We start from the raw sequence: 24,689 nt of genomic DNA, 5'->3' as shown, positions 1-24,689 counted from the left end.
GTGCCTGAATGGCCATTCAAGTGTAAAATATATATATATTCTCCCTGACTGTATAGCTTATTTCATTGTTAGTTCTCAAATAACTATTTTATCTGCTAGCCCAGAGTTGGATAAACAGGAAGAGCTAGCATGCTAACTGTTCCTGTAGACTTCCAATCATTGTGGTAGTTAGCATTGGCTTGTGAAACTACCTTTAACTTCCTTCATACTGGATGCAGAGACTTAAAAATGGTATCCATAATGGTATTCTGTTGCAGCTAGCAATAAACATATTATATTATATACAAAAATAAAATGTTTCATCTAATAAAAATAATTAACCCTGCAGTAGAGTATAGTTCAGTACATTATAGTGTAGGGCTGTGACGATACCGGTATCGCAATATTTTTTCCATGGCAAAAATGAAAACGCGACGTAGGTCAAACTCCTTGGTCCTTTAAAAACCTGCTGTATGTAAAATAGTGTGCTAAAACTGGGGAAAAAAATGTGACTCGATCACAACATAATGATGTTTGTTTCCAACATCATGGCCGCTTTCCTAAATAAGTTAAATCCGCTTCGTGTTTTGTTTCCTTGCCACGATACTAACGAGTATCGCGATACTAGTATCGTCCCGGAACTATTAGTGTACTTTTTTATTTTATTTATTTTTTATTTCACCTTTATTTAACCAGGTAAGCTGGTTCAGAACAAGTTCTCATTTACAACTGCGACCTGGCCAAGATAAAGCAAAGCAGTGCGACACAAACAACAACACAAAGTTACACTTGGAATAAACAAGCGTACAGTCAATAACACAATAGAAAACAAAGAAAGTCTATATACAGTGTGTGCAAATGGCGTGAGGTGGTAAGGCAATAAATAGGCCATAGTAGCGAAGTAATTACAATTTAGAAAATTAACACTGGCGTGATAGATGAGCAGATGGTGATGTGCACGTAGAAATACTGGTGTGCAAAAGAGAAGATCTTTTTTTAAAGACAATATGGGGATGAGGTAGGTAGATTGGGTGGGCTATTTACAGATGGGCTATGTACAGCTGCAGCGATCGGTTAGCTGCTCAGATAGCTGATGTTTAAAGTTAGTGAGGGAAATATAAGTCTCCAGCTTCAGCAATTTTTGCAATTTGTTCCAGTCATTGGCAGCAGAGAACTGGAAGGAAAGCCGGCCAAAATTAGTGTTGGCTTTGGGGATGACCAGTGAGATATACCTGCTGGAGCGCGTGCTATGGGTGGGTGTTGTTATCGTGACCAGTGAGCTGAGATAAGGCAGAGCTTAACCTAGCATAGACTTATAGATGACCTGGAAACAGTGGGTCTGGCGACGAATATGAAGCGAGGGCCAGCCGACTAGAGCATACAGGTCGCAGTGGTGGGTGGTATAAGGGGCTTTGGTGATGGCACTATGATAGACTGCATCCAATTTGCTGAGTAGAGTATTGGAAGCTATTTTGTAAATGACATCGCCGAAGTCAAGGATCGGTAAGATAGTCAGTTTTACGAGGGTATGTTTGGCGGCGTGAGTGAAGGAGGCTTTGTTGCGAAATAGGAAGCCGATTCTAGATTTATTTTTGGATTGGAGATGTTTAATATGAGTCTGGAAGGAGAGTTTACAGTCTAGCCAGACACCTAGGTATTTGTAGTTGTCCACATATTCTAAGTCAGAACCGTCCAGAGTAGTGATGCTAGTCGGTTTGGCGAGTGCGGGCAGCGAACGGTTGAAAAGCATGCATTTGGTTTTACTAGCGTTTAAGAGCAGTTGGAGGCCACGGAAGGAGTGTTGTATGGCATTGAAGCTTGTTTGGAGGTTAATTAACACAGTGTCCAAAGAAGGGCCAGATGTATACAGAATGGTGTCTTCTGCATAGAGGTGGATCAGGGAATCACCCGCAGCAATGATCGACATCGTTGATGTATACAGAGAAAAGAGTCGGCCCGAGAATTGAACCATGTGGTTCATGAGGACCGCCGATTTGACACACTGAACTCTGTCTGAGAAGTAGTTGGTGAACCAGGCGAGGCAGTCATTTGAGAAACCAAGGCTGTTGAGTCTGCCCATAAGAATACGGTGATTGACAGAGTTGAAAGCCTTGGCCAGGTCGACGAAGACGGCTGCACAGTACTGTCTTTTATCGATGGCGGTTATGATATCGTTTAGTACCTTGAGCGTGGCTGAGGTGCACCCGTGACCGAAAACCGTGATCGAAAACCGGATTGCGCAGCGGAGAAGGTACGGTGGGATTCAAAATGGTCAGTGATCTGTTAATTAACTTGCCTTTCGAAGACTTTAGAAAGGCAGGGCAGGATGGATATAGGTCTATATCAGTTAGGGTCTAGAGTGTCACCCCCTTTGAAGAGGGGGATGACCGCGGCAGCTTTCCAATCTTTAGGGATCTCGGACGATACGAAAGAGAGGTTGAACAGACTGGTAATAGGGGTCGCAACAATGGCGGCGAATAATAATCGGGCAAGTAGCTGCCCCCCGCAGCGGAGCTGTTGGCCGGGGTTGGGGTAGCCAGGAGGAAAGCATGGCCAACCATAGAGAAATGCTTATTGAAATTCTCGATTATCGTGGATTTATTGGTGGTGACAGTGTTACCTAGCCTCAGTGCTGTGGGCAGCTGGGAGGAGGTGCTCTTATTCTCCATTGACTTTACAGTGTCCTAGAACGTTTTGGAGTTAGAGCTACAGGATGAACATTTCTGTGTGAAAAAGCTAGCCTTTGCTTTCCTGACTGACTGCGTGTATTGGTTCCTGACTTCCCTGAAAAGTAGCATATTGCGGGAATTATTCAATATTGTGCAGTCTGCCACCGGATGTTTTTGTGCTGGTCGAGGGCAGTCAGGTCTGGAGTGAACCAAGGACTATATCTATTCCTAGTTCTACATTTCTTGAAAGGGGCATGCTTATTTAAGATGGTGAGGAAATTACTTTTAAAGAACGACCAGGCATCTTCGACTGACGGGATGAGGTCAATATCCTTCCAGGATACCCGGGCCAGGTCGATTAGAAAGGCCTGCTCGCTGAAGTGTTTTAGGGAGCGTTTGACAGTGATGAGGGGTGGTCGTTTGACCGCGGACCCATAGCGGATGCAGGCAACGAGGCAGTGATCGCTGAGGTCCTGATTGAAAACAGCAGAGGTGTATTTGGAGGGCAAGTTGGTCAGGATAATATCTATGAGGGTGCCCATGTTTACGGATTTAGGGTTGTACGTGGTGGGTTCCTTGATAATTTGTGTGAGATTGAGGGCATCTAGCTTAGATTGTAGGACTGCCGGGGTGTTAAGCATATCTCAGTTTAGGTCACCTAAAAGAACAAACTCTGAAGATAGATGGGGGGCAATCAATTCACATATGGTGTCCAGGGCATAGCTGGGAGCTGAGGGGGGTCTATAACAGGCGGCAACAGTGAGAGACTTTTTTCTGGAGAGATTCATTTTTTAAATTAGAAGCTCGAACTGTTTGGGCATAGACCCGGAAAGTATGACAGAACTTTGCAGGCTATCTCTAGAGTAGATTGCAACTCCTCCCCCTTTGGCAGTTCTATCTTGACAGAAAATGTTGTAGTTGGGTATGGAAATCTCAGAATCTTTGGTGGTGTTCCTAAACCAGGATTCAGACACGGCAAGGACCTCAGGGTTGGCGGAGTGTGCTAAAGCAGTGAGCACTCAACTATAGTGTGCTCTACTGTGTACTCTATTCTACTGTACAATACAAGACTGTGCTGTACTATACTACTTTTCTTTACTGTACTCTACTTTACTGTCCAAACCTGTGAAACATAGAAGTCTATGATTGGTTCAGATTTGGTCCAGACCAGACCAAATCTGAACCAATCATGGACGTATATGTTTTGGACAAATGAAGGCCGGTCCAGACGGCCAGGGCGGACTGACCAAATTGAAAACTACTTTTCAAATGTCCATGGACTTCCGGTGTCGGACCGTGCACAGTGGGTGAGGATGTGGTTACAGTAAATGCCTAAATCAGAGGTGGGCAACTCCAGTCCTCAAGGACTTGATTGGTGTCACACTTTTTCTCCATCCCTAGCAAACACAGCTGATTAATCAAATTGCATTCTAAACTGAAGATCATGATTAGGTGATTATTGGAGTCAGGTGTGTTAGCTGGGGCAAAACTGTGACACCAATCAGGCCCTCGAGGACTGTAATTGCTATCAGTAAGAGCCGGGAGAGGTGACATTCATTGGAGAGAGAGGGAGAGACAGGGGTTGTCCAGATTTTTCACACTTGCTTTGACCATCAGATGACAGAAAGAGAAAGTTTCAGCTGAACATAACAGTATGCCAGTGGAAGGGAGGACAGTAGCAGGTAACTATGGTTTGTGAGTACTGTACTGTCCAAACTTGTGAAACATAGACGTCTGATTGGTTCAGCCAATTCAATTGCAGAAATTCTGTTACTGATTTTTCTGAAACTCTGTTACCGATTTGGTAACAAAATGAGTTTTAATCACTTAATAATTCAGAAACAAAATGGATTTCAGTAAAAACGAACTAATTGATAGTTCTAACTTTACTTGCTAGTTATGTTAACTTTCATTGTCCTCCCTCCTCAACTAGAAAATATCTTAGAGATATGTGGGTTTTTGGTAACAAGTCAATGTTTCTTAAACTTACAGAAGGTGGACAACATTTTCCTTAAATAAATATCAGTGTTGATATTAGTTGGCAGGGGTCTTTACTTCTACTTCATTGTGTTTTGATGTATTTCTAATAGCTTGAAATATTTTTTCTGGTAGATGTTTTCTAAGACCCCATTTCCCTCTGTTTGAAAATAAATCAAAGCCTTTGCTTATTCCTAATTTTTAGAATGGAAAATTGTAGAAAAATGTATATATGCCTTAATAATAAAATAAAAATAGTCTCTTGGCTTCCATTTGACATGCTCCTATGAACTTCACATGTTGGTGCTCTTGGATCCTTTTACATGGAAATTACCCTTACTGACACTATTTACTGATTATTCTCCCTGTGTGACCACCAGGACACCACATCTGGTACAGTAAAACTACAAACAACCTCTAAAAACCAACACCACTATCACATAAAGGAAAGTAGGATCACTAGGAGACTTGGACTTCTGTAGTAGTCAGTTTGCCTGAAAAAAAGTGATATTTTCCTATCGAAGACCCTGAGATGAGGAAAAGAACAGCTGACGTGGGCTTGAAATGTATTACAATGAAATGGCAATGCCTTTCACAGTGAGGGTGTTTTGAAAACAAACATGCATTTGAATTCCAATGGCAGCCAATAGTGTATTGCGTTAAGATGATTACAATCTGATGACAGGGCAAGTATCACTTTTCAGGTTTCATTTTGTGAATGCCAACCCTAACTGACTTCACACATGTTGGCTACAGTGTGGCAGCAGGGTGATACCCTACACTCATGGCACATTTCCACACAGGATTTACCCAAAAGGCGCAGACTTTCTGTTTCCATCTATGCGGGCCGGCACCCGTGTCTCAATGGGCCATGGCTCCGGCAGACCTGCTCTCACTTGGGGCCAAAGCCAGGCCACTGGTACTTTTCAGATTTCATTTACATAACAATGGCTAACTGTGAACTTTAACACCTTCTCACAACGCAACTGTTTTGATTATGCAGAGGTTGTTGATTCTGATCTTGTCCTCACTGTCAGCCCTAGCTATGGAAACACAAGTTTTCTAATATTGTTACACTTAGTATACACTAGGGTAACACTGGTTTTCTAATATTGTTACACTTAGTATACACTAGGGTAACACTGGTTTTCTAATATTGTTACACTTAGTATACACTAGGGTAACACTGGTTTTCTAATATTGTTACACTTAGTATACACTAGGGTAACACTGGTTTTCTAATATTGTTACACTTAGTATACACTAGGGTAACACTGGTTTTCTAATATTGTTACACTTAGTATACACTAGGGTAACACTGGTTTTCTAATATTGTTACAGTTAGTATACACTAGGGTAACACTGGTTTTCTAATATTGTTACAGTTAGTATACACTAGGGTAACACTGGTTTTCTAATATTGTTACACTTAGTATACACTAGGGTAACACTGGTTTTCTAATATTGTTACACTTAGTATACACTAGGGTAACACTGGTTTTCTAATATTGTTACACTTAGTATACACTAGGGTAACACTGGTTTTCTAATATTGTTACACTTAGTATACACTAGGGTAACACTGGTTTTCTAATATTGTTACACTTAGTATACACTAGGGTAACACTGGTTTTCTAATATTGTTACACTTAGTATACACTAGGGTAACACTGGTTTTCTAATATTGTTACACTTAGTATACACTAGGGTAACACTGGTTTTCTAATATTGTTACACTTAGTATACACTAGGGTAACACTGGTTTTCTAATATTGTTACACTTAGTATACACTAGGGTAACACTGGTTTTCGAGTCGAAAATGAGGCATCATTGTGCCTTCTGTGGCTGTATCTTTAAAATTCCCGAGAGAAAAATACAAACATAACATCCAGGCACCACGAATAGTGAGGCAAACAGTGGTACAGTCTATGAAAAGCTTATAGTAAGAGGTGATTGGTGGTATTATGGAAGGTGAGAGTCTTGTAAATATTGTGCCCCTCTCCTTCTGTAAAAACAACTCCAGCTGTTTTTCTTGAGCAAATGCTTACCTTGATACTTCCTCACACTGCAATTTGAGCCCAAGGCAGGAGGGAAAAAAACATAACTAAAGGTGTAATTAGGAGAGATTCCGGAGAAGCCTCAGGCTAAAGCCCCAGATTCTAAGAGGGGATTACGCTCCAATAAAAGCTTAGAAGTCTCATCAGGCACCACAGCAGAGATCAGTCCAGAGTCTTATTATTGACACCATGAAGACAGCTTCAGCTGGAGAGCCACATGTCCAGAGCCTGTCTCTTCTAACGTATTTCAAACTCCATCAGGCCCATTAGCAGGATCTGATTTCCCATATTTATCCATGTCTAAAATGTCATCTTAAAATCATGACTGACATAGTGTTCTCCAATAACTCCCATATCGTATAGCCATAACATTTTCAAATAATCATTAGTTTTATGAGATCATCATGTAACCATTGCAACATATTATGTCTGTTATTACTCATATGCCATATCCTTGCGATGCATTTTTTGGGCTACTGAAGAGTGGTAGCTACATAAGGTACAAATCAGAGATTAGAGAATTTACTTTAGAAATGTCATAGTCATTAGTCAAGCTGAGATAGGCTTAAATATGCATTGTGTCATGAAGAGACATCCAAGCTTCTTTAAATAAATTAAAAAGGAGACTTTTAAAGAAACTACAGGTGGGGAAAACACTGTTTCCAGATGAACAGTAATGGAGCTCAAATGAATAATTCAGACAAGTCAAAATGAATGACAAATGGGACTGAACTGTAAAGAAGTTCCCTTTTTGCTTGTTTAGCTTCTCATTATTGTTGCTTAATTAGGCATGCTTTGAGTCATTTAAATGAGCACTCCCAGAGCATTTGTTATTTCTTAGCATTGACAACAAACATATTGTTCCCACTAATGCACCCAGATTATGACCACACCATGGCACCCTAATCACCTGAAAACTACAGAAGCAAACCTGTTGATGTAAACGACATTATGTGTGGGCTGGTTTGTATATGTTTCATCTTCCATGCATGGCTGCATACCCTTTAGATAACTAATTGCCTTGGGAGCTTTCTAGAAGCAGATCCCAATAGTAACTAAATGGAAATGTTCTATTTATTTATTTTTGTAAAAAAAATTTGGGGGGGTAGATCAGCATTAATATTGCAGATAGATTGTGGATTCCATCAATGTAATTGTCTGCATCATTTCCAAGAGTGTGCAAAGCTGTCATCAAGGCAAAGGGTGGCTACTTTGAAGAATCTCATATATAATATATTTGTTTAACACTTTTTTGGTTATTACATGATTCCATAGGTGTTATATCATTGTTTTGATGTCGTCACTATTATTCTACAATGTAGAAAATAGAACAAATAAAAGAAAAACCCTGGAATGAGTAGGTGTGTCCAAACCTTTGACTGGAACTGTATATATTGAGAAACAGACGCCTCACAAGTCCTCAACTGGCAGCTTCATTAAATAGTACCTGCAAAATACCAGTCTCAACGTCAACAGTGAAGAGGCGACTCCGGGATGCTGTCCTTCTAGGCAGAGTTCCTCTGTCCAGTGTCTGTGTTATTTTGCCCATCTTAAGCTTTTCTTTTTATTGGTCAGTCTGAGATATGGCCTTTTCTTTGGAACTCTTTCTAGAAGCCCAGCATCCCGGAGTCGCCTCTTCACTGTTGACGTTGAGACTGGTGTTTTGTGGGTACTATTTAATGAAGCTGCCAGTTGAGGACTTGTGAGGCGTTTGTTTCTCAAACTAGACACTCTAATGTACTTGTCCTCTTGCTCAGTTGTGCACCAGCCAGTTTGCGCTGTTCTGTGAAGGGAGTAGTATACAGCGTTGTACGAGATCTTCAGTTTCTTGGCAATTTCTCGCATGGAATAGCCTTCATTTTTCAGAACAAGAATAGACTGACGAGTTTCAGAAGAAAGTTCTTTGTTTCTTGGCCATTTTGAGCCTGTAATCGAACCCACAAATGCTGATGCTCCAGATACTCAACCAGTCTAAAGGCCAGCTTTATTGCTTCTTTAAATCAGCACAAGTTTTAAGCTGTAATAACATTATTGCAAAAGAGTTTTCTAATGATCAATTAGCCTTTTAAAATTATAAACTTGGATTAGCTAACACAACGTGCCATTTGAACACAGGAGTGATTGTTGCTGATAATGGGCCTCTGTACGCCTATGTAGATATTCCATTAATAAAAATCTGCCGTTTCCAGCTACAATAGTCATTTACAACATTAACAATGTCTACACTGTATTTCTGATCAATTTTATGTTATTTTAAAAATGGACAAATCTCTTTTGCTTTTCTTTCAAAAACAAGGACATTTCTAAGTGACCCCAAACTTTTGAATGGTAACGTTAGAATATAACATTCTATTGGTTGCAAGAATTTTGTATAATAATTTAAATGGAAAAACTAAAAGTTTTGAATCCAGCGTTATTTTGTGTATTAGCTCATAAACCATGTGCCCTGGAATCGGTACATCGAAAATCTCTTCCCAACTATTTTGTAATATATATGGCACAGCTGTTAATTGTTTGGTCCTTAAATTAAACTGGAAAACTTAATTTAAAAAAATCTTTAACCAATTTCAGTCTTTAATGCAGTTCTTTACTTTCTCCCCCTTCCACTTGCCTCTTCCATTTTTGCGGTAATGCTGCAATAAGCACACATTTCCATATATTTTTGTTAGCTGCATGTATGACATAACTCCACCAGTCATATTTATGATATCATTTACAAAGACTATACCGTTTTAATTTATTTTTCTCCAAAAATAAGAGATGGAGAGTTTAGTTCTAAATCAACAAACCATATAACAGACATTAAAATCCACCTCTGGCCTGCTCGCCTCCCTACCTCTGAGGAAGTACAGTTCCCGCTCAGCCCAGTCAAAACTGTTCGCTGCTCTGGCACCCCAATGGTGGAACAAACTCCCTCACGACGCCAGGTCAGCGGAGTCAATCACCACCTTCCGGAGACACCTGAAACCCCACCTCTTTAAGGAATACCTAGGATAGGATAAAGTAATCCTTCTAACCCCCCCCCCCTTAAAAGAGTTAGATGCACTATTGTAAAGTGGTTGTTCCACTGGATATCATAAGGTGAATGCACCAATTTGTAAGTCGCTCTGGATAAGAGCGTCTGCTAAATGACTTAAATGTAAATGTAAATTAAAAAACAATTGGTTTACAACAACGCTGATATTTTAGATGTTTTTGTTTTGTTGACTAATATAAAATCACCCATCAAATTCTCTCCCAATGACAAACATCTGGTTATTGCTGTCTAAATCACACAAGTAACATTTCACTAGGTCTGTTTGAGAATAACCTTACCCGCTGGGATCACATTTTTTGAGGAGTGATTTAAATATCCAGGTTTTGAACCCTTGAGTAGCACATGTGAGGTCTCTTAGAGAACATGGCCTCAAGCTACAAGCTCCCTCTGGGTCACACTATCAACAGCTCAGGACACCTGAAATGAACTAGGGAATTATCCAACTAGACTCTTCAGATGACAAAGACATCAGAGTTGACAGCTGCCTTCCAAATATCCCCCATCACCCATGATCCATTGTTTATTATCAAGTCAGAGACTAGCTCATAGTCAAATGCATAAGCAACGGTGGGGATGATTAAAGGCTTGGGTTGACTGCATGCATGCAATCCTCAGGGCCAGTTAACAGCTCCTAGATAAGCTGCCAATGGGCTTCACTCACCTTACGCTGGCGTGGCCAGTCTGCCCAGCCTGCCCTCCACCTTCCAGTAGCTCTGCCCTGGCATGGCGTGAATGACCTACAGTACAGTCTGTGGGAACTGCCAGGGACAGTCAGAGGGGAGAGGAGGGGGGTGGGGGAGACAGGAAAACCACTTGCATAAGCGAGGGCAGGGGGTTGCTTGAGGCTGGTCTCCTCCTCACCCTCCCTATAGGCTACAGCACGTCTCTTGGTAACGCTTACAGCAGAGGAGCTCAAACGGAGGGCAAAGCCTGTTGTAGCCCACAGACTTCAAATTAAATGATGTCAGAATACAAATGAGAAGGATATATGATTTCAAATCCAACAGACTCAACCCTAGAAAGAAGCTCCTTGGTAGATTAAGTCATCTACCCCATAATGCAAACTCAAATATCAAGTCAGTTTCTGCTCTCTTGAAGATCTATCATGATTTAAATACAGGAGACATTGAGCGTAACTTGCATTTTTTATATAGAATTATAGAATCCACTCTTTTTTAGATAGAAAATGAGTGGGATCTAATCTTAATAGGTTCTTACAGTAAACAAGTTGCTGGGATGCTGCCATGGTTGGAGCTCTGAACTAAGGCATTTTCCATCAGATAACTATCAGTTTTAAATGGATTTTCCCCATTTACAATTTATATTAATCAATTTGTAATGTTAGCAATTATATTTTGCTCAAGTAAACAATTTATTGTTGAACTTATTGTTTAATCTTGTAAGCTTGCAAGAGCACTAACCACTGTTGACCTACAGCTAACCTTGAAAGCAGCAGACTGCTATCAAATTGACTAAATGCAATGGTATCCTTTAGTAAAAATCGATACAGGCACAAGCGAAGGAACACTACACCACTGTCGTTTGCTGACAGTGGTTGTCACCTTTTGCGAGAGAGCGTGAGTAAGTAAGTCAGTGAGCGAGTCATTGAGTGAAGAAGTTTGAGTGAGACAGCTGAAATGGGGCAGAGGCTAGAAATGGGTGGGAGTTGTACTTAACCGTCTTTCCAGAACCTGTCCTTAACATTGCCCACAGGTAAGTGTGAACATATTAACCCACTGTTCAAATGATGATGGGACTGGTCTACCATCACTACTAAAATAAGTAATTTCTTGACATGTGTGATTCCCTGACATTTGTTTGTTTGATTTTGGTCATTTGCTCTGTCTAAACAAATGAAAGATATCATGTTAGGTCAATGGAATAAGCAACTAGCAAAAAACGGACACCTCGGACCTTTGATCTTCAGCAAACACTGCACATTTTTGTTCATGTTGCATCCTCAACTCCAGCCCATTCAAACCTGATTTGAAGACATACTTGTTTACATTTAGGAATCCCACTTGGAGCACTTGTACTGATTGATTTACTCTGCTTCCAGGGGGCTCCTAACCATGAGTCATGTGTCAGTTATCCTCTTGCATATCAGATCCCACATTTTCCTATTTATAAGTTAAACAATTTGCCTGGGCAACTGAGATGACAAATACTGATAACTTTGCTCCCCTAAACAGATCTATGTAGATAGTAGAGGAAGCAGCCTTTTGAACCCCCTGTAAAAACATCTCATGTAATCACGCCTTACTACATACAAGAAAAGTATAAACAAGCTATATGAAATTAGAGCAATGTGTGTGTGTGATGGATTCTGTATTGCAAAACACCACGTTTATTATGTTCTGCCTCTGGTCATTTCCATGTAAAAGGACCCATGAGCACCAACAAATGAAAGCTAAGAGTTTATATACAGTGGGGAGAACAAGTATTTGATGAATTACTTAAAAATCATACAATGTGATTTTCTGGATTTTTGATAGATTTTTTTAGATTCCGTCTCTCACAGTTGAAGTGTACCTATGATAAAAATTACAGACCTCTACATGCTTTGTAAGTAGGAAAACCTGCAAAAATCGGCAGTGTATCAAATACTTGTTCTCCCCACTGTATATATTTTATATAGAGTTGAAGTCGGAAGTTTACATACACCTTAGCCAAATACATTTAAACTCAGTTATTCACAATTCCTGACATTTAATCCGAGTAAAAATTCCCTGTTTTAGGTCAGTTAGGATCACCACTTTATTTTAAGAATTTGAAATGTCAGAATAATAGTAGAGAGAATGATTTATTTCAGCTTTTATTTCTTTCATCACATTCCCAGTGGGTCAGAAGTTTACATACACTCAATTAGTATTTGGTAGCATTGCCTTTAAATTGTTTAACTTGGGTCAAACGTTTTGGGTAGCCTTCCACAAGCTTCCCACAATAAATTGGGTGAATTTTGGCCCATTCCTCCTGACAGAGCTGGTGTAACTGAGTCAGGTTTGTAGGCCTGCTTGCTCGCCCACGCTTTTTCAGTTCTGCCAACAAATTTTCTATAGGATTGAGGTCAGGGCTTTGTGATGGCCACTCTAATACCTTGACTTTGCTGTCCTTAAGCCATTTTGCCACAACTTTGGAAGTATGCTTGGTGTTTATACTTGCGTACTATTGTTTGTACAGATTGTTTGTACAGATGAACGTGGTACCTTCAGGCATTTGGAAATTGCTCCCAAGGATGAACCAGACTTGTGGAGGTCTACAATTGTTTTCTGAGGTCTTGGCTGATTTCTTTTGATTTTCCCATGATGTCAAGCAAAGAGGCACTGAGTTTGAAGGTAGGCCTTGAAATACATCCACAGGTACACCTCCAATTGACTCAAATTATGTAAATTAGCCTATCAGAAGCTTCTAAAGTCATGACATAATTTTCTGGAATTTTCAAAGGCTGTTTAAAGGCACAGTCAACTTAGTGTATGTAAACTTCTGACCCACTGGAATTGTGATACAGTGAATTATAAGTTAAATCATCTGTCTGTAAACAATTGTTGTAAAAATGACTTGTGTCATGCAAAGTCGATGTCTTAACTGACTTGTCAAAACTATAGTTTGTTAACAAGAAATTTGTGGAGTGGTTGAAAAACGAGTTTTAATGACTCCAACCTAAGTGTATGTAGACTTCCGACTTCAACTGTATATATATATAATTTTAATTAAGGCATATATAAATTAACACAATGTTGAACTAATATCAATATTTAGTTTAGGATAATTTTTTCTGCCTTCTGTAAGTTTAAGAAACATTGCCTTGTGTTTTGAAATTCATATCTTTAAGATCTTTTCTAATTTCTCTTTCCCTTGTGAGGGAGGATAATGAAAGTTCACAGAAGTAACAAGTAAAGGTGGACCTATCAGTTAGTTCGTGTTTTCACTGATATACACTTTGTTTATGAATTATTAAGTGATTAAAACTCAAGTCTGGAACCCTCTCTCTCTCCATCTCTTTCCTTCTACCTCATCCCCATATTATTACTTACCCTCTTGCTCTTTTGCACCCCAGTATTTCTACTTGCACATCATCATCTGCACATCTATCACTCCAGTATTAATACTATTTTTTTTAAATTATTTTCACCTCTAGGGCCTATTTATTGCCTACCTCCCTATTCTTCTACATTTGCACACACTGTACATAGAGGCTTCTATTTTTCTTTTCTTTTGTGTTATTGACTGTACGTTTGTTTAAGTGTAACTCTGTGTTGTTGTTTTTGTCGCACTGCTTTGCTTTATCTTGGCCAGGTCGCAGTTGTAAATGAGAACTTGTTCTCAACTGGCCTACCTGGTTAAATAAAATAAAATAAAAAATTAAATGAACGCGACCTCTCCCGGCTCTTACTGACACCTACCCATGAGCCCCCTCTCTTTCCTATGTAATTCTATAACCAGCATCCTCCACCAAATCAGAACCAATCATACATGGCTATGCTTGGACAGTACAGTAAAGAAAAGTAAAGTAGAGCTTAGTACAAATCAGTTGAGCACACTAGAGTTGAGAACTTTATAATGAATCCTATTTAGGATACATCACCATGAAGAGAATGACATTCAACATATCCATAATTATGCATTTCTGTGTAGTATTGATCAGGGACCCATGATGAATATCCGTTTCCACAATTCTGTTACCAAGTGTAAATCCACTTCACGTACTGTAGTTCAATAACCAAAATATATATATTTTTTTAAACGCAAGGTGTCATGTCATAGCTGACACCCAATCATTTCTGCAGACATCTTTGAAACTTAATTCGGAGCAGATATTTAAGAGTTTTGGACAACGTGGTCACATAAAAAACAGAGGGAGATATTACTGAAATTCTGTCCCAACTTTGCATCTGCACAGCTCTTCCAGTAAATGTGTTTTTGACAAATGTTCAATGTACATTTTTAAAAGTAGTTCTTGATCATAGAGTTATACGGTTTGTTAAACTTTGAAATCATTGGTTTTGGTTTGGCATACATTGTATGTGAAAAATCTTAGTCTCAGCGCAATTCCGTTATCGTGGAATTGCCCAAATAGAGTGGCTGGTATCATGCTCAACCCAGCTTCTCAGTAGAAAAACAGGAGAAAGAATCCAGGCCACTGGACTGAGGATAAATGAAGACAGGAGGAGAAGTAGGAGGAGGAGGACTGAACTAACAGGGACATGAAGGACTTTACACATACCCTTCGCCTGCATGATGCTGTCAAGCGAGAACGAGACAGACACAAGCGCCAAACAATTTAAGTACCACGAGCCATGTCTCTTGTCTGTACCCTAAATGCCTTCAGAAGATGGGGAAAATAATCTCTAGAAATTCACCAAAGACACTTTGGGAGACAGTGATTCACAGCACATTGTTTATTATGATTACAACTGAGATATGCTCTTCCACACAAAATATATATGCCTATTCTGTTCTGAATGTTGTCATATTTGTAGAAATAAACTAGCCAGAGGATGGTGTAATCAGATCTTGATGTAATCAGAATTTATTGATTGGATTTAATTAGGCTACACATCTTGCCTGGGTTATAAATGAAGGACCCCTACAACCATAGCCATAGTTTGGGGGTGGGGGTGGGGGTAGTGCAGCTCAGCTAAACCTAGGGTATGGCAAAGCGGGGTGTGTAGAAATACACCCGCCAGTTGGAGCTCATTTACTGTACTTATACACAATTTTAAAACAATAAAATGCTATTTGGAGAACAGCAAAAGCAAACAAAAAAAATGTACCCCAGACATTATCACGTCAATATTAGGTTTAAATATCTGTGAAATGGCGTGTACAATGCCCTACTCAACCTCATACATGTGCTACACAGACTAATTTAGCCTACTTGGGGAACAGCGCAACATGAAGAAATAGATGCATAATACACGCTATCAAGGCCGACATTGACACTATGCCAGAAAAATCCTGCACATGCATTGAAATAAAAGGCATACATAAAAGGAATTACTTAGGCCTACAAGTCGACAAGGACAAACAACTCGACCAAGGAATGACGAAAAACCTACACATTAAGGCAGCGTTCGTGATTCAGCACCGCTGAATGGACAGCGCCTCGGTACAGGTAGGCATAGTGGAGCTCCGTGGGGTGTGGCTGTATGGACAGCGTCTCTGTCTATTAGCCAGGTAGAATTAGGCTATTCAGTTTGTGGGCAGTTAGACATTTTCTGGGCAGAGTTGAGTAGCCTACAATGCTTATATGAAAATCATAACTGGCATGCAGATCTTTAGAAATTGTAGGATCAATTGTAAATTGTCACTCATATGAAAAAGATTGCAGACCCCCTGCTATATGTTATATGAAGTCACCCTTGTGGAACGGCACATACAGTGTACTATGACAGTGTCATTGTCTGGTGCGCTTCTCACCAAAATTGTACCTCTGCATTCAGAGACATTCCTTCTAATGTCTGTACCCAGCTCATTTTTGTATTTGCCTGTCTGCATTAAATCGCCAGGGAAGGGAAACATCTGGGTGCTCAATATACACAAAAACAGCCCTACATCCACACTATAGCTAAATAACTTAGCAATATTTAATTACGTTTTACCAGGAAGAATGATCTGTTAATTCAGGAAGATGGACAAGCAAGAGCGAGAGATGGAAATGCATTACAGCAGAGGCAGGTAGGCTACAGGTAGGGATGCAGGCAGAGGATGATGATGTACAGAAGTTTACATACACCTTAGCCAAATACATTTAACCTCAGTTTTCACAATTCCTGACATTTAATCCAAGTAAAAATTCCCTGTTTTAGGTCAGTTAGGATTACCACTTTATTTTAAGAATGTGAAATGTCAGAATAATAGTAGAGAGAATGATTTATTTCAGCTTTTATTTCTTTCATCACATTCCCAGTGGGTCAGAAGTTTACATACACTCAATTAGTATTTGGTAGCATTGCCTTTAAATTGTTTAACTTGGGTCAAACGTTTTTGGTAGCCTTCCACAAGTTCCCTACAATAAGTTGGGTGAATTTTGGCTCATTCCTCCTGACAGAGCTGGTGTAACTAAGTCCGGTTAATAGGCCTCCTTGCTCGCACGCGCTTTTTCAGTTCTGCCAACAAATTTTCTATAGGATTGAGGTCTGGGCTTTGTGATGGCCACTCCAATACCTTGACTTTGTTGTCCTTAAGCCATTTTGCCACAACTTTGGAAGTATGCTTGGGGTCATAGTCCATTTGGTAGACCCATTTGCGACCAAGCTTTAACTTCCTGACTGATGTCTTGAGATGTTGCTTCAATATATCTACATAATTTTCCATCCTCATGATGCCATCTATTTTATGAAGTGCACCAGTCCCCCCTGCAGCAAAGCACCCGCACAACATGATGCTGCCACCCCCGTGCTTCATGGTTGGGATGGTGTTCTTCAGCTTGCAAACCTCCCCCTTTTTCCTCCAAACATAACGATGGTCATTATGCCCAAGCAGTTCTATTTTTGTTTCATCAGACCAGAGGACATTTCTCCAAAAAGTACGATCTTTGTCCCCATGTGCAGTTGCAAACCGTAGTCTGGCTTTTGTATGGCGGTTTTGGAGCAGTGGCTTCTTCCTTGCTGAGCGGCCTTTCAGGTTATGTTGATATAGGACCCCTTTTACTGTGGATATAGATGTTTAAAGGCACAGTCAATTTAGTGTATGTAAACTTCTGATACAGTGATTTTGATACAGTGATGTATAAGTGAAATAATGTCTGTAAACAATTGTTGGAAAAATTACTTAGGACATCTACTTTGTGCATGACACAACAGACTTGCCAAAACTATAGTTTGTTAATAAGAAATTTGTGGAGTGGTTGAAAAAATTTGTTTTAATGACTCCAACCTAAGTGTATGTAAACTTCCGACTTCAACTGTAGGTACTGCCAGCTATAGCAAGAAGTAAAAAAAGTTAGCCCAACTAGATAATCATTAATTATTTGCATGATCTCAATTATCATTCTCACTGCATGACAATGCACATTTGTTATAGCCTGCAATTGTTATTGTCTTCAAAGCCAAAAACAAGACATGTATTTTTGGAAAATGCTCTTGTTCAGTTGTTTATTTTCATACCAATAGGCCTACCTGAAACCAAAATTGCACTAGCCTGCTGGGCGAAAAAATTAAAATAATAAATTAGGCTTACAGCTATCACAACCTATATTTTAATAGCAATAAGACAGCTTCTGGTTTCAAAAAAGGAGGACTCCCCTCCCAATTAAAATGAACCCCTGGCTATCAGATTACAACAAGGCTTACAAGACCAAGTTCAAAGCAATCAGCACACTGCCTAAACAGCTTATCGGCAAAGGAAATGGCACTGTCTCTGCCCCCTGCTTTCTAAAAGTGACAGAAAAGGGTGCACAGGCTAGAAGCTGCTCTCCAATGCTCTGCATGGTCCTAAAGCCAGCCTTTACAGGTAAACAGCCATTGCAATTTTAGATCAGGATTTGAATGATTTTAGTCTACGTTTCTTGTTGTTGCCTCTGCTGGAGGGGGGTGCTGAGATTTCTCAGCACGCTAGAGACAGCTATATCGAACCGCCAATACAGAACTGGTTAAGCCCCAGTGCATAATATTGTTTTCTTTTTATTCTGATTTTTCAGGGGGTGCTACAGCACCCTCAGCACCCCTACTTCCCGCGGCTATGTCTAGAACCTAGGCTATGGGAGAATATCCATATGATAAGAGTAATACCACTAAACAAACAACAGCCAAGATATATACACAGTACCTGTCAAAGGTTTGGACACACCTACTCATTCAAGAGTTTTTCTTTATTTTTACTATTTTCTACATTGTAGAATAAAAGTGAAGACATCCCAACTATGAAATAAAACATATGGAGTCATGTAGTGACCAACAAAAGTGTTAAACAAATCAAAATATTGTATTTTATACATTCTTCAAAGTAGCCACCCTTTGCACTGTTGACAGCTTTGCAAACTCTTGGCATTCTCTCAACCAGCTTCACCTGGAATGCATTTCCAACAGTCTTGAAGGAGTTCCCACATATGCTGCGCACTTGTTGGCTGCTTTTTAAAATAATATATACAGTTGAAGTAGGAAGTTTACATACACTTAGGTTGGAGTCATTAAAACTTTTCAACCACTCCACACATTTCTTGTTAAACTTAATCACCCTCCCGGATCCGGGATCCTCCTCATCAGAAACGCTGACTAGCATAGCCTAGCCTAGCGCCACAGGGAATATCATATAATATAATTTCATGAAATCACAAGTCCAATACAGCAAATGAAAGATAAACATCTTGTGAATCCAGCCAACATGTCCGATTTTTAAAATGTTTTACAGCGAAAACACAACATATATTTATGTTAGCCCAAAACACAACGCCATTTTTTCACCGCAAAGATAGCTTTCACAAAACCCACAAATAGAGATAAAATTAATCACTAACCTTTGAACAACTTCATCAGATGACAGTCTTATGACATCATGTTATACAATACATTTATGTTTTGTTCGAAAATGTGCATATTTACAGCTACAAATCCTGGTTTTACATTGTGAACATGGCGCAAAAATGCTCCAAAGAGTCACGTAATCTAACAGAAAAACTCATCATAAACTTTGCTGAAAAATACATGTTGGACATATAATTAAAGATACACTGGTTCTTAATGCAACCGCTGTGTTAGATTTAAAAAAATAACTTTAGTAAAAAGCACATCATACAATAATCTGAGACAGCGCTCAGCCATTCTCCGCCATGTTGGAGTCAACATATTCAACAAAAATACAAAATAACATCATAAATATTCTCTTACCTTTGATGAACTTTCATCAGAATGCAGTGCCAGGAGTCCTAGTTCCACAATAAATCGTTGTTTTGTTTTAGAATGTCCATTTCTTCTGTCGAATTAGCAACTTTTGGCTAGCTCACGTGTCCATGAAAGTTTGGCGCATGGAACGAAAAATTCCAAAAGTCATAATAAAAGTCGAATAAACTGGTCAAACTCAGTTGAAAATCCATCTTTAGGGTGTTTTTCTCGTATGTATCCAATAACGTCCCAGACGGAGTATTTCTTCGTGTCTACCTAACGCATTGCAGAAAACGATATGGTGCACCAAGGTGCGCAGCAAAATACTGCCAATATGGCTGACCTGTCACTCCAAAGGCTCTCATTCGGTCCCACATCAGGCTAGACACCTCATTCAACGTTCTACTGCCTGTTGACATCTTGTGGAAGGCGTATGAAGTGCATACATATCCATAAATACAAGGCAATTGAATAGGAGCAGCCCTTCACAGAGACCTATTTCAGAATTTTCACTTCCTGTTTGGAAGTTTGCCTGCCAAATGAGTTCTGTTTACTCACAGATATAATTCAAACAGTTTTAGAAACTTCAGAGTGTTTTCTATCCAATAGTAATAATAATATGCATATCATATGATCTAGAACAGAGTACGAGGCCGTTTAATTTGGGCACTATTTTTTCCCAAAGTGGAAATGGCGCCCCCTATTAAGAAGAAGTTTTAACAAACTATAGTTTTGGTAAGTCGGTTAGGACATCTACTTTGTGCATGACACAAGGAATTTTTCTAACAATTGTTTACAGACAGATTATTTCACTGTATCACAATTCCAGTGGGTCAGAAGTTTACATACACAGAGTTGACTGTGCCTTTAAAAAGCTTGGAAAATTCCAGAAAATTATACCATGGCTTTAGAAGCTTCTGATAGGCTAATTGACATAATTTGAGTCAATTGGAGGTGTACCTGTGGATGTATTTCAAGGCCTACCTTCAAACTCAGTGCCTCTTTGCTTGACATCATGGAAAAAATCAAACGAAATCAGCCAAGACCTCAGGAAAAAAAATGTAGACGTCCACAAGTCTGGTTCACCCTTGGGAGAAATTTCCAAACGCCTGAAGGTACCACGTTCATCTGTACAAACAATAGTACGCAAGTATAAACACCATGGGACCACGCAGCCGTCGCGTTCTGTCTCCTAGAGATGAGCGTACTTTGGTGCGAAAAGTGCAAATCCATCCCAGACCAACAACATTTGGACCTTGTGAAGATGCTGGAGGAAACAGGTACAAAAGTATCTATATCCAGAGTAAAACGAGTCCTATATCGACATAACCTGAAAGGCCGCTCGGCAAGGAAAAAGCCACTGCTCCAAAACCGCCATAAATTAGCCAGACTACGGTTTGCAACTGCACATGGAGACAAAGATCGCACTTTTTGGAGAAATGTCCTCTGGTCTGATGAAACAAAAATAGAACTGTTTGGCCATAATTACCATCGTTATGTTAAGAAGTAAAAAGGGGGAGGCTTGCAAGCCGAAGAACACCATCCCAACCGTGAAGCACAGGGGTGGCAGCATCATGTCTGCTTTGCTGCAGGGGGGACTGGTGCACTTCACAAAATAGATGGCATCATGAGGGTGGAAAATTATGTGGATATATTGAAGCAACATCTCAAGACATCAGTCAGGAAGTTAAAGCTTGGTCGCAAATGGACAGTGACCCCAAGCATACTTCCAAAGTTGTGGCAAAATGGCTTAAGGACAACAAAGTCAAGGTATTGGAGTGGCCATCACAAAGCCCTGACCTCAATCCTATAGAAAATGTGTGGGCAGAACTGAAAAAGCGTGTGCGAGCAAGGAGTCCTACAAACCTGACTCAGTTACACCAGCTCTGTCAGGAGGAATGGGCCAAAATTCACCCAATTTATTGTGGGAAGCTTGTGGAAGGCTACCCAAAACGTTTGACCCAAGTTAAACAATTTAAAGGCAATGCTACCAAATACTAATTGAGTGTATGTAAACTTCTGACCCACTGGGAATGTGATGAAATAAATAAAAGCTGAAATAAATCATTCTCTCTACTATTATTCTGACATTTCACATTCTTAAAATAAAGTGGTGATCCTAACTGACCTAAGACAGGGAATTTTTACTAGGATTAAATGTCAGGAATGGTCAAAAACGGAGTTTAAATGTATTTGGCTAAGGTGTATGTAAACTTCCGACTTCAACTGTATATATATATATATGTATGTGGCCAACACTTAAAATAAGTGGATTCGGCTATTTCAGCCAGAGCCGTTGCTGATAGGTGCAGGGGGAAAAAATAAGAAGAAAAAAAATAAGAGCACACCGCCATGCAATCTCCATAGACAAACATTGGCAGTAGAATGGCCTTACTGAAGAGCTCAGCGACTTTCACGTGGAACCGTCATGAGATGCCACCTTTCCAACAAGTCAGTTCGTCAAATTTCTGCCCTGCTAGAGCTGCCTCAGTCAACTGTAAGTGCTGTTATTGTGAAGTGGAAACGTCTAGGAGCAACAACAGCTCAGCCACGAAGTGGTTGGCTACACAAGCTCACGGAATGGGACCGCCGAGTGCTGAAGCGCAAAAAAATCCTCTGTCCTCGGTTGCAACACACACTACTGAGTTCCAAACAGCCTATGGAAGCAACGTCACCACAAGAACTGCTCTTCGGGAGCTTCATGAAATGGGTTTCCATGGCCGAGCAGGTTCACACAAGCCAAAGATCACTATGTGCAATGCCAAGCGTTGGCTGTAAAGCTTGCAGCCATTGGACTCTTGAGCAGTGGAAACGCATTCTCTGGAGTGATGAATCACACTTCAGCATCTGGCAGTCCGATGGACGAATCGGTGTTTGCCAGAAGAACGCTACCTGCCTTAATGCAGTGCCAACTGTAAAGTTTGGTGGAGGAGGAATAATGTTATGGGCCTGTTTTTCATGCTAGTGTCCACATATTTTTGGTCATGTAGTGTATATTTAGAAGATCACATAGGCTCCCAATTAATGTCAACAGAATTGGGATTTAGAGTGGTCAGAACTGGAGATCATACATGAGGATAAAATAGGCCAGGTGTGGTCTACATTACAGCACCCCCTCCAGCCGCTTGTTTTCAGTGGTCACATGAACAGCCGGTGAAGTATTACGTGCACGTCATTTTGCGCAATGACAAAACCAAGTGGGTAACACCGGAGCCTCATAACATACTAAAATGCAGCGTTTTTCTTCACGATCAAGGCCTACTTAACTGAACGTAAGATCGGTAGAAAGGATTATAATAGTTTCAACTGACAGTTCAATAGGTGGTTATTTGGTGCTCTCCAATGGATATTTATTCTTCCAAGTTAGGCTATAACTCCTTAAAATCTCTTTAAATAGGTTATTCTAATAAAAAATGTAACTACACAGAAAGATCATACATCAAAAATACTTTCTATAAAGATATGACAAAACTTTTAAACTAATAACATGTTTGTATTATGTTCCAGTAAAAATGCTCAACTTTTTTTCTTCCATGTTTTGAACATTATACCCTGAGAAATGACATTGTCCTTATTTTATTTCAATGAGTGCCAGCTTTCCACCACCAGCTATGTCAATAGTATGTTATGTTCAACGCGTGAATCAGCAAAACTATGACAATAGGTCAAAAATAAAGAAATATAAAATATCCTTATACCTTTTAAAACTCGATTCACCGCTGTCATCTCCAAATGCATTTCCTTCACTGACCACAAGCTTCCAGGCACACAAAAGCATTTCGTGGCATGTTTGAGGTCCACATAAATTAGGTAAATAGCGTTCCAAAATCTTACCAGCTTTACAGGGATCCTTATAGTCGATCACATCTGAAGTGGCAGTGGGCTCCACATAGTAGCTTGTTTCTATTGCTTCTAGATCGATCGCAGATATCATGCAAAGGCAGGGTAGAAGAAACAAACATCTCGTTGTGAGATCCATGATTCGTGAGTGGGGGGTAGATTACAGCGAAAGACGAAAAATAAGAGATAAAGAAAAAAGGACAGAAGGAGAGAGAGAAAATGGGAGGTTTTGGGGAAATTAGATCTCTCCGGAGGGCGGGTTTAAAATCAGAGCTCAGCCTCTTCACAAAGTCTTGATTATGGGGCAGTGATTCGCTCCCTAGTCGTGCTCCGGGCTAGCGCATTTGCCTGCAAACTTCGGTGATCGTGGCACATCATCACGTTGTGATCTATGGAGACGAGCCATAGCAATGGGGGCCCGTATTTACTCGTCTGTAAAATACTTATTTATCTTAGTCTTTAATTAATTATAATCCCTAAATGTAACTTTACAAACATGATTTCATTGTGTAAACACATTTCATTTCAACAGCACAAGATCGGAATGTGCATGGTCAATACTGGAAAATGAAGATCAACCAGTCTTATGTTTTTGTGTACCATGTGTTTCTGTGCATATGAGAAATAAACTTGACTTGATTTGTGTAATTTGAAAGTAAGTAAATCAAAAACCTATCATTACAAAGTTACAAATAACATTTTGTGTTTCATCATCCCAAATGATCACACCCCTCTGCTCCCATAGTCGATATAAAGAAAGGCCAATGGAGATGGATTGACACACACACGCTTGCACACACACACTTTTATTCCTGGCTGGCATTGTCATCACTATTCTACTCAGGTGATTTATAAGTCACACAGTTCATCGTGTATTTTGTCTGGTTGTAAAGAAACATTAAGCCGTTTATCAGAGACAGGCTTCCCCCTACCCCAGACACAAGGCAGAACCCTTCCGTAGATGTGACAAAAAACAGCCTTATTATTACTTGATGAAATCTATAAATCAGATATCAAACTAACTATGCAATTAGAGACAAAAGGAAATATTAATTTAGAAAAATAAAGAGGGAGTTATAACTCATACTGTGTATCATTAAGAACCAGTTAAAACAGTAATGGTTTTTACTGAGTTGAGCGCCACCTGTTGCCAACACATGGAATTATCATATTTTACCTGCAAAGAAAAACACAATTTATTTGTAATCTAAAAGTAAACACGAAGGATGACAAATATTGATTATTTCATTATTATCTGAATACAAATGACGACAGCAAACATGTAAAAGATCAAACATAGGCCATTCC

General features: G+C 39.8%; 1 protein-coding gene across 1 annotated transcript in view; it reads right to left on the bottom strand.

The window, feature by feature from the left end:
* Positions 1–23,716, bottom strand: part of LOC139576799 (bone morphogenetic protein 1-like) — a 61,992-nt gene extending 38,276 nt beyond the window's left edge. The window contains exon 1 of the mRNA XM_071403288.1: positions 23,376–23,716. Within this exon, the coding sequence (XP_071259389.1) occupies positions 23,376–23,520 (145 nt within the window). The 5' untranslated portion in view covers positions 23,521–23,716. The remainder of the gene's footprint in view (positions 1–23,375) is intronic.
* Between the last annotated feature and the right edge of the window lie 973 nt (positions 23,717–24,689).

The sequence above is a fragment of the Salvelinus alpinus genome, chromosome 5, assembly GCF_045679555.1.
Source record: "Salvelinus alpinus chromosome 5, SLU_Salpinus.1, whole genome shotgun sequence".
In the NCBI taxonomy this organism is placed as follows: domain Eukaryota; kingdom Metazoa; phylum Chordata; class Actinopteri; order Salmoniformes; family Salmonidae; genus Salvelinus; species Salvelinus alpinus.
This window is presented reverse-complemented; position numbering and strand designations above follow the sequence as displayed.